Source organism: Arachis hypogaea, chromosome 13, assembly GCF_003086295.3.
Source record: "Arachis hypogaea cultivar Tifrunner chromosome 13, arahy.Tifrunner.gnm2.J5K5, whole genome shotgun sequence".
Taxonomy (NCBI): Eukaryota; Viridiplantae; Streptophyta; class Magnoliopsida; order Fabales; family Fabaceae; genus Arachis; species Arachis hypogaea.
In genome coordinates this window covers 22,681,420-22,693,401 of record NC_092048.1, presented here as the reverse complement: position 1 = coordinate 22,693,401, position 11,982 = coordinate 22,681,420, and the positions used below count along the sequence as shown (strand labels likewise).

At 28.9% G+C, this 11,982-nt stretch overlaps 1 protein-coding gene across 1 annotated transcript; it reads left to right on the top strand.

The window, feature by feature from the left end:
* Nucleotides 1-4,207: 4,207 nt before the first annotated feature.
* LOC112737680 (wax ester synthase/diacylglycerol acyltransferase 4) lies at nucleotides 4,208-11,259 on the top strand. Its single transcript, XM_025787688.3, has 5 exons — nucleotides 4,208-4,781; nucleotides 6,829-7,416; nucleotides 8,556-8,909; nucleotides 9,938-10,075; nucleotides 10,940-11,259. Exons 1-5 carry the CDS (start codon nucleotides 4,596-4,598, stop codon nucleotides 11,081-11,083), a joined length of 1,410 nt encoding a protein of 469 aa, XP_025643473.1. The 5' UTR covers nucleotides 4,208-4,595; the 3' UTR covers nucleotides 11,084-11,259.
* Nucleotides 11,260-11,982: the final 723 nt, after the last annotated feature.

Genomic DNA, 11,982 nt, shown 5'->3' with positions numbered 1-11,982 from the left:
TCGTGGAGGTTTTTTTAAAATAAGGTGCCACACTTGATCCATGGAAAAGAATGACTTAATCGTTACACGAGGCAGGAGTAAATACGTGTAGAGCGGAAAACGAGTAGCGCTAAAACGTTGGAATTTGAATTAAAGTGAAATAAACATCTTAACCATGAGTACGTTTCAAAATACTTATAGGAAACTAAAACAGGAAAAGAAGCTAACTACGTCCTAAACTAATCTCGTCGAAGAGGCTCCCCTACTTGCGTCATATCCTATCCTTGATCAGGAGTCTTTAGTTATTCACGAATTGAGGTACCAGGGGTCTCCCTCCAACACCCTTTAGCACAGTGAAGACCCGGTTCCGTTGTGTGGGATGAACCAAAACTCGACGGGGTGCCGAAGTGGGGGAATAGGGTACGTATCCCACCTTTGGACTTCCGCAAGGATTCAACTTCTCCTCTGGATCCGCCTCCATGGTGTCTTCCTTCTGGCCAGGGTCGTCGGATACCTCTTCCTCGGCCTCGGAGTCGGACTCGAGGTGTACCACCTTAGGTGACTGCTTTCTAGATGTTGAAGCATTCCTATCTAGGAAGGTTATGACGGGCAGCTGGGGTTCTTCTTCCACGGGTTCTCGACCTAAGTGGATAGTCTGGAGCACGGTAGTAGTGGTCGCAACTACCCACGCGTGCTTGAGGGGTTATACTCAAAAGTTACCCTCGGGGGCACTGCGTCGTCTCTATCCGCTGTGCCATGTTCCTCTGGAGATAGTATGGGAAAAGAAAGGGAGTGAGAACCTAACGTCTCAGTAGGAGTGCTATGTAACACCTCCATATCCATCTCCAGCCCACGTGCGGGATTTTAAAACAAGCGTATAACATGGCATGTAATATGCATCTTCTTTTTTTGTAAAACATGTGTGTAAAAGAAAGGGAAAACATATAGGAAAATAGAAGGATAACATCAACATAATCATAATTAAATCTAAGGAAAACATAGAACTCAAGCTTTCATTCGTGCCTTCTTCTTTCTTAATTTATAACTTATATGGAGGGTATTGAGCTCAAACCGGTATAAGTGGGAGTCCACTTCCCTTACCGAAGGTTCTTATCCCAAACGTTTTAGCGATCACCTTCCCTTACCGAAGGATCATCTCGATCGATCACCTTCCCTTACCGAAGGATCATATCGATATCTTGTCTTTGGGGGTCACCTTCCCTTACCGAAGGATCATTCCCTCGGTTTAATTTACAATCAAGGTTATTTAGACATACACAAGAAGAGAGTCATATAAAAAGATATATTATTATATAAAATTGATGGGATAGTCCCCTTCCCTTACCGAAGGTTCTTATCCCAAACGTTTTTCGATCACCTTCCCTTACCGAAGGATCATCTCGATCGATCACCTTCCCTTACCGAAGGATCATATCGATATCTTGTCTTTGGGGGTCACCTTCCCTTACCGAATGATCATTCCCTCAGTTTAATTTACAATCAAGGTTATTTAGACATACACAAGAAGAGAGTCATATAAAAAGATATATTATTATATAAAATTGATGGGATAGTCCCCTTCCCTTACCGAAGGTTCTTATCCCAAACGTTTTTCGATCACCTTCCCTTACCGAAGGATCATCTCGATCGATCACCTTCCCTTACCGAAGGATCATATCGATATCTTGTCTTTGGGGGTCACCTTCCCTTACCGAAGGATCATTCCCTCAGTTTAATTTACATTTAGGTTGTTTTAAACGTACACAAGGGAAAAATCATATAAGTGCACATTATAAGAATATTAAATATTTTGAAGAAAAACATGTACTCTTGACTTTAAAGGAATAATGATAGAAGAGATCACATAGATGCACATAGGATTAAATTTTTAAATAAAATATTTGAGAAAGCATGTACTCTTGACTTTAAGGGAATGATGATAACATAATGGTATAATAGGTTACATGGATGCACATGATGGAATAGGGTAATTTAAATAATTGAATTAAAATATTATAAATAATAATATAACCATGTAAGAGATCACACATATACCTATATGTTGAACAAGACATAAGAAGGCATGTACTCTTGGCCCTAAGGGAATATCAATATAATAATATAGGATATTGAATAAGCATCTTAAGAGGGCATGTACTCTCGACCTAAAGGGAATATTAACAACATAATTATATGAAAGAGCACAAAATGGGTATAGTAAATAATTGAATGAACATCATACGGAGACATATAATAACGATTCAAGAAAACGTGAATGGCATGGTGGAGAGACATGATCATCATGAATGAAAGGTGAGTGAGAGAAAATTAATGTCATGATAACATGGAAGAAAATAATAATAAAGAATGGAACATAACACATGCCAAGCGTTTTTAAAAACATAATTCCCTACCTTCTTTTCTAACGCTTCTTTGAGTTTGCCTCTTGTGTTTGCCCACAGAATGTTATTTCTTTGTAGAGAGAGAAGGGAGATGATAAGTGTTTGAGAGAAGTGATTTTCTACCTATGGGTGCTCCCCTATTTATATACATTTGGGGATGGGGTGGTTGGGATATTTTAAATTTCAAACTGAGGGTGGTTACCAGGTTCCTATCCAAAATTTCAAAATTCTAAACTTATCTCCTAACTGATTTTCAAACTTCAAATTTAATTTTGTTTCTAGAAGGGGCGGTTGTTACACTAAGAACGAATCTTACCCTGGTCTCTCAAAGGCAGTATGAGACTCCCTGGCCCATAATCTTTGTAACAGCTTGTAATACACCTTGGAGATGCCAAAATAACTTCATCTTCAAGAATGAGAACCTACAAAATGCACAATTATACCAGATGATACGAAGGTTAGCTGAATATTACAATTTTATTATGAGGATTACAAAGCATAGTAGTCGTATTCTCAAGGTTACCAGAGATGAGCTTGTAGGATGGGAACCATCAAATTGGGGTTGGGCCAAGCTTAATGTCGATGGTTCAGTCCTACAACTCGGTCATAAAGGAGCTTGCGGTGACCTTATTAGAGACTGGAGAGGCCGCACCATTGCAGGCTTTAGTATGAATATAGGAGTTTGCACCATAACCCAAGCAGAACTTTGGGGTTTCAATGTTGGGGTTAAGCTGGCTAAAGAATTGGGCATCAGCAAGATAGTGGTGGAAACGGACTCACAGTGTGCGTTGTTGCTGATTTAGAAAGCGTCGTAGGAAAGACACGGAAGTTCGTCCCTGATTCAATCCATTCAAGAGTTCCTGGTAAAATTTGAGAGAATTGATGTAAGGCACATATTCAAAGAGGCAAATTTTTGCGCTGATTTCCTTACAAAAGTTGGGTAAGATCATCCTCAAAGAATCCAGTTCTTTGAAAAACTTTTTCCCTTGTTGCAGCACCGACCTCATCGCAAATACTTATGGAATGAAGTTTATTAGACCTGTTATAATGTAGTCTTTAGTTTTTTTTTTTGGGACCTGTGGCCCGCCTTCAATCATATATATACACTACAAGAAAATAGAACTATTTTAACATGATTTTTTTTATCAGCCATAGTTAAATGTAAAAATTAATATATATTTTGACAAATATCATAAATGTCAAATTCTCTATTTTTTGATGAATAATTTGATTGTAGAAAATTATTTCTCAATTTTGACACTCATTTGTTTTCAACTTACTCTATTATTCATTTTCTTTGTTGAGCTCTGTCAATTTTGGCATCACACTGCTCTCAGTTTAGGATCATACTACTCATACTTCATCTTCAAAATCTCAGTTTATTCTTCAGTTTCAAGATCTCATCTCATTCTTTGTTAAAAATATTTGTTGAGAATTTTTTATGGTCAATAAGTATCAAAATAAATAGTATTTTTGACGGTTAATAAGTATCATAAAAAATATATTCTCAAATTTTTCTAATAAATTATTTTTGAGGGCCAATATTTATCAAAATAAGATTTAAACTTTTTTTTACAATTACTTATATGTTAAAAATATTATTTTTGACAAAATTTTTATTAACATATTTTCATAGTTAAAATAGTGTCAAAATTTATTTTTTGACGAATTTTATTTTTTGACACATAATAATTCTAAAAAATAGTCTATATTATTGTAGTGATTTTATATATATATATATATATATATATATACTTAGTGCAGCTTTATTCATTGTAAATTAATATCAAGCAAAATATAAGAGTAAATATAATATTTTATAATACGTTCTTATTTTTTCTTTTAATTTTATTATGGTATCCGAATCTGATTTGAGCTCTCTTGCTACCATGATAAAGACTGATTGTTGATCAATTTAATTTATATTTATCATCATCACTAGTTATTATTCCTTAAGGCTCGAATAATCCAAAGCATGCATGGTTGTCATTATGTCAAATGTGAAATTAAGAAATTAAGGTAATGTACCCGATAATGGGGGTTGTGGGTCGCCATCATTCATCCCATATATACATAAGAGTATAGTATTTTAAATCCCCATATATATGTGTCCAATTGTTTGAGTCTTTTAAGGCAAGTAGTCCTTTATATATAGTTATATACCACTCTCTCCATCTCTCTCTCTCTCTTTCTCTCTAATAGCATATAGCAATTATGGAAAGCTTCTATGAAGAGGTTGAACAGCCAGTGAGTCCTCCAGGGCAATATTTCAACAGCTCAGTGATATGTTCATATGTTTTTGGATTTCTTGAAATAGCAGTTCCAATTGATGACTCACAGGCCATAACTTTGATTAAAGATGTCTTCCTTCCAATTAATCCACGCTTCTCCTCTATCATGGTCAGTTCCATCCCTTTCTCTCCTCTATATATTTTTATAAAATTTAATTTTAATTTTCTATGTATTTTATACATACATTTAATTATGTAACGTTAAGTTAGTAAAATAACTATATTTTATATTAACTCTATAAATAATTGTCTAAACAAATAGATATAAAATGACTATATAAAAAATTTTACACTATATTAATACATTAAATTTAAATTCTTTTTTAGATATATATATTTCTTGTCCACCTTTTTTTTTTGAAAAGCTCTATATTCTCCTACGTCTTAATAATCACATTTAATGCTAAAAATAAAAAGCATACCAGAAAAAATGTACACAAAAAATAATACATATAATTAATTTTTTTTTAATGAAAAAGCTAACATTTCCAGTTAGTATTACAGTCAACATTTAATATACATAAAAAAAGAGATTCAAAATTTTAAAAATTAAAAATATTTAAAATTTAATAAAACAATTCTAAAATTTAAGTTTAATAAAAATTTATCTTTATTTACCTAATATGTTTTATATTGAATTTGTTTAATAATTTATTATAATGTTAGTTGAAATAAATTAGCTGCTATATTATGTGTTTCTTAGCTTTACTCTTCTTTTGTAAATGTCCCTGTCACTATTTGACTTTTCTTTCGCCATTAATTTCTACTGAGATAATAATAAGCAAATGGACCAATTAAGCCTAGTATGCTCTTAGCTTCTATTTGGCTATTATTTTAGATATTATAAAATAAAGAGTATAATACGATAATATTATGTAAATTTAATGTAATAGACTGACATTATTTATCAGAATATATCATCACTAATAATATGAACTAGTAGCAAAAAATATATTTAATACGTGAGTTATTTGGTGGAGGACAAAATTTTATGCTAAATAAAAATAGGAGTAACAATTTGTTTTGAAATTACTAACATAAAAAAATTGATATTTTCATTTTCTTCGACAACTCTCGATCATTAATTATTGATTCGACGGTTTTTTACTTCTCTTTTTTTCTCTTTACTCAAAACGTGATTTACAATTATTTAATTTAAATCGTGTATAACGATTTATGTAGAATTTGTTATTAATCTTGTACATATGCATTACACACTTAAACTTTTATTTTGGCGTATTACACATATCTAATCATCATATTAAAAATAAAAAACAACTATAAATATATTTTTTTAATAATTTCAAATATTTCAAATATCATTGCCTTAGTGATAATGAAGACAAGGGTGCATAAACAATAATAAAAGAGACAAAAAAAAAAAGATATCTTTGTATCTTGAATATAATAAATAATATTTAAAATGATAATATTTTAGAAAGGTAAAAATGAGAATATAAAACAATAACAACACATTGGAATTATAATGTCATTAATCAATCTTCTAGTTCTTCTTATGATTCTAAATCTGTCATTTTAAATGGTGGAACTGTGGAAGGACATTTCTTCTCTGCACTACTACAGCACTGACCCTTGGAATGCCGAATCCGATAGCGTGTTGTGACACGAGATTTACCGATGGTCTGATCGTCAGTAAAATTTTACAATCGTCATTAATTCAAATTTTTACTATATTTTTAAGAACAGATATTATTAACGGTTTAATTATTGGTACCGTTGATAAACTTTGACGCTAAATTCGCGTCAAATATTTATATATAGTATTTCACTAAAATATCTTTTATTTTTGGATATTCTTATTCGATCCCTATTATTTTTATAAGTAATAGAAAAACATTCATCCTCAACAAATTAAACCCAACTTCAAACTAAATCATAACATATATGTACGGTAGATATTATAGTACTTACAATTTAGTATCTAACTTTTGTTTAATTTATTTTTTTGACAAATTTTAAATATTTAATAATTATTTAATTTTATATTTTTAAAATTAAATATTAATTTTTAATAAATTAGATAAACACTTTTAGACACCATAAATCAACTATATATTAACCTTTTATGATATTGATATATTTTTCTCTTAATTAATAATTTAATTTGAAGTGTATGTGTATGTAATGTAATACAGGTTACATCCAAAGATGGCAAAAAGATATGGAAAAGAGTGGAAGTGAAGCCAGAAGAGCATTTGAAGTTTCCCAAATTCCCAGAAAACCCTTCAATTGAATTCTATGACCAATACCTCAGTGACTATGTTTCAATGATTCTAAACGAAAAAACACCACAAAACAAACCACTATGGGAGATCCACGTCATAAAGTATCCAACAACAAATGGAAAAGGAACCATAATATTCAAACTGCACCATGCACTTGGTGATGGTTATTCACTCATGGGTGCTCTTCTTTCTTGTCTCCAAAGGGCTGACGACCCTTCTCTTCCGTTGTCTTTCCCGTCGAAGACACCGGCGGGGAAGGCATCGGAGTCATCAGGAAATGAAAAGAAGTGCATGTTGAAGAGGTTGCCTTCAATTGTGTCATCTTTCTTTTATTCTTTATCTGATTCTGGATGGAGCATAATGAAGGCAAGAATACTGAAAGATGATAAGACTCCTATAAGGTCTGGATTTGAAGCATGTGAGTTAAAGCCTTTTACCTTATCAAACATATCATTGTCTCTTGATGATATCAAAGGGATCAAGTCCAAACTTGGTGTGGTAAGATTAATTAATATATTACACCTTTATTCCATCTACTTATATATGCCACTTTTTATCCAAAATTTTGTTAGCTATTCATTTTTTTTAAATTAAATATGTTTTGACTTTTTCTCCCTATAATTATACCTCTATTTTCATTTCCAAAGAAATCCATTTATTTGCCAATGAGTTATAGTTCAAATGGCATAAACTCCTCATACTCAATTAAGAGGTTCGAGTTTCATATCTTTGATAAAAAAAAAAGAAAATCCATTTATTTGGCATTTTTTCCATGAAGTATTTAATAATTTTGTGGGTTAAATCAGCAGAAACACTGAAAAATAAAATAAAATTTAACGTTGAACAATTCTGTATGATCAACACTTGATTAATAATAATTTACACATATATTAACGAAAATTTTATACATAAAAAATATATAATTTATACATATATTTATTATTAATTTATATACATAAATTAATATAATTTATATTAATATTTTTTTTAAAATTTATACACATAAATTAATAAATTTTATTTATTAAAAATAATTTAATATTTATATTAATCAAATTATAATAAAAAATACTAAAAATTATTAGGCTCAAGAATTTCTCTTTAACGTTACTATACAAATAGCTATATTAGTTGCCGCTTTGACTTTTCCGTGGATTAATACATTAAAGTAAAATAAAACTATACCAGATGGACTAAATTTATAAAGATATGTTACATTATTCTACAAGGGTTTAGGATATCGATATTTTTTATATAATTGATGACCGAGATTTTTTGTTACAAAATAAAAAATTTAATAATCATAACTGGTTAATGAAAGACGTGGCAATTTTTTAGCTCCAAATAATAAAAGTCAATTCTATAATACTTATGAGTTAGTGTCTAAATTTTGTCTAACTTACTTTTTGTAATAAGTTTTTATTTTTTAAAAATTATTTATTGTTATATTTTTAAATTAAATATTATTTTTTAATCTTTTTTAATAAATAAATACCATTTTTTAGACACCATAAAAGGCTATCAATATGGTATAATTTATAGAAACAATATTAGAGAAGTAAAATTCTTTTTCAAAATAAACGATGAATGAATGATAAGATTAAGATTATTGATGTTAGTTATATTTAATTTTGAAGACAATAAATGATGTGGTTACGGGGATGATCTTCTACGGGCTTCGATTGTACATGCAAGAAATGAAGAAGAAAAGCAAAAGAGCAGAGTCAACAGCAGTGGTGATGCTGAACACAAGAAACATTGGAGGGTACCGTTCAGTGAAGGAGATGCTAAACCCTGATTCTAAGGGTATTTGGGGCAACCAAATTTCTTTCTTACAAGTTTCAATACCAAAGCTAAGTGAAGGAAGAATCTCGAATCCTATTGAGTTTGTTAGGGAAGCTCATAAATTAATCAAGAGGAAGAGACGCTCATTCAGTGTTTATGTCATTGGCTTCATCTTGTCTTTTGAGATGAAGTTAAGAGGGCCCGAGGTCAGTATACACCATAACCCAACATTTCTTTTTTTTTTTTTGTTAAAATTTATTATTATTTTAGAATATTATCATTACTATGTTATTATTATTATTTATTTTATATTGAAATAAATATTTTTTTTTAATTCAATAAGGATTAAACTCTATACTTTTTGTTATAAAAACTTTGATACCATGTTATAAAATCGTTTCTTTCAAAATTTTAAATTTATAAAAAAAATACATGAATAATTATATTTTTAATATATAAATACTATGTCATAAAATTATTTTCCTTAAAAATTTAAGTTCAAATAGAAAGAAATAGATAACTAATTATATCTCTAAATTTATTTAGTTTAGTAAAATTTACCTTAATTTTGTGTATGTATTTTCCTCTTTTTATTTATTTTAATTACGCTAAAATTCATTTCTTCTAATAATAAAGATCCAATTTATATTTTTAGGTCATAAAAATTATAATATTTTATCATAAAATTATTTGACCCAATAGTTTAAGTTTATAGGGGATATATATATATATATAGTTAGTTAGTTAGTTTTGATGAATGCTATAGTGCTTAAAAAGTAGTGCTTATTTACTAAAAAAATTTAAAAATTAATATTTAATTTAAAAGATATAAAAATAAATAATTTAAAAAAAATTAAAATTTACTACAAAAAAATAAATTAGACAAAATTTAGACAACAACTCATAGACACCATAGAATTGGCCTATAATTTTTATGATAAAAAAAAATTGCATTAATCATTGATACTTATAAATAGTATATTTTAATGTGAACTGCCATTGCTTGAAGAAAAAAAAAAAAAAGGATGGCATTGAGTGTTAGCAGGCTGCAGGCATGTGGTTATTATTGAGAGGGCAGGCAATGAAGTACTTCATTTATTTTGATCATAAACACTTCTTACTTAGGAAATCTACAATTTTGTTGGACCACCGAGCAATGGACCATATTAGGGTTTGTCGTGTATATGTGTATGAGAAGTGCTTAAGGTTTCAACGTTTATCATATATGTTTCAGGCTGTGGCCAAAAACATTTATAACACTTTGGAGAATTCAAGTGTTGTTGTGTCAAACTTAATGGGGCCAGTTGAGAAGATGGCATTGGCAAATCATCCAGTGAATGGCTTGTACTTCACCATGACAGGTCTCCCTGAGGTATATCATTTTCATACATTTTTTTTTTAAATTTCTTTGTGTCATTTGTTTACTTTTCTTCATCAGTTAAGTAGTCCTTATCATTTCTTAATAATAATAATAATAATAATACATTTTAGTATATTACATATATAATTACATGCATGCATAATGTCTGGTAAAAAAAAGTATTGGTGGTAAGCACCTATGCGGAAGAGAGTTGCACACTTATACAATTTTTAAAAAAAAAAATATGATTCAATTTTGTTAGGTGTATATTAAAATGAGTTATCAAAATCACTCACTTATGTAAAATATATATTAAAATATAAAATATATGTTAAAAATAAATTAAATTACACATATAGTTATATATAAATACATAATGATTAATTTGGTCTAATTAATTTTTGGTCTGTAAATGATATTTTTGAATATAATTATAGATAAATTTATAAAGAATTTAATTTTGATGTATTAATAGATCAGAAAAAGAATTTATAACTAAAATATGATTATATTTTTTTCTTTTTTACTAATATAACCATACAATAATATATCATAAACAAATTCAACTGCATAAGCACGTATATTTAATTTTCTCATTGAATAATACTATATAGCCATAATTTTTAGAAAAATAAAATTATATTATTTGACAATGAAGACTTAAAGGGGTATAATTTATTATTTATTAATTTAATTAGCTAGTGTCCTAGTGATGATTAATTTAACTAAATTTTAACAAATTTTCTTACCTTCTCGTGAGAATAGCTTTTTTTTTCCCTTTTACAAATTACTTTTTCTCAATTCAATTCAACAAAGACTTTTGTACCATAAACTAGTCTCAATATCTATAACATGCTTATACCTTTGTGTCTGCAGAATGTAAACATTACAATTATGAGTTATGTGAACACATTAAGAATCACCATGAGAACAATGAAGGGGTTCATAGATGAACAAAAATTCAAAAACTGCATGGAGAAAGCCTTTGAAGTCATATTCAAAGCAGCTATGGAGACTTAATTAATTCCAAGTCAGAGACCCAACACAACACAATTTAAAGTTCAACTACTACTCTGTTCAGATATGAATCAATTATACTCATTTTGTACGTACATAATAAATTAAAGAATGATGATCAGACATTTGAGATGATATTATTAAATTTATAATGAATGATCAAGATATATTATCATAAAGGAACTAGTCATCACCCAATTTGGCAACGACAGATAATTAATCTTAATTAATTGATGTAGTTGAGTTTCATTATAAATGGATATATACTCATTAATAATTTTAAATTGAAATTGAACTTTTCTAGCACAAATTAAATTTCTGTGACTTTTGAAAAGCACTTGTTGCTACTCTTCATCCGGCTGCACAATTGCCACGTTACATTATCTTTTATGTTAGTGTGGAATAATGTTTCAATTTTTTTTTTTAAACAAAAAGCTCAACCCAATAAGATGAAACATTTAAAAAGTACAGAATAATGTTTCAATTTAATCGGAACATCGTTTATATTATTATTATTATCTGTCAACTACGACATGCATGTATGCATAATAACACAGAAATTTTGGCCCTTATTCAAATGATTATTGATCACAGAGGATGGGTATATGACCAGTGACGGAACTTGAAGAAAATTTTTAAAGGTCAATATACAGGATAAAAAATATTAAATTATATATATATATATATATATATATATTATATTTTTAGAAGATGAATATTTTGATTATAAAAAAATATCAAATCAATCATATTAAAAATATTTTGGATAATTTATGTTAGATAAAGAATAATTATCTAAATATTTTTTATATGAATCCTATTTAACATAAAATTAAATTATTTAACTTCATATTTCTAGTTTAGATGATATTATTAAAATTGAAATTATTTCTAAGATCTAA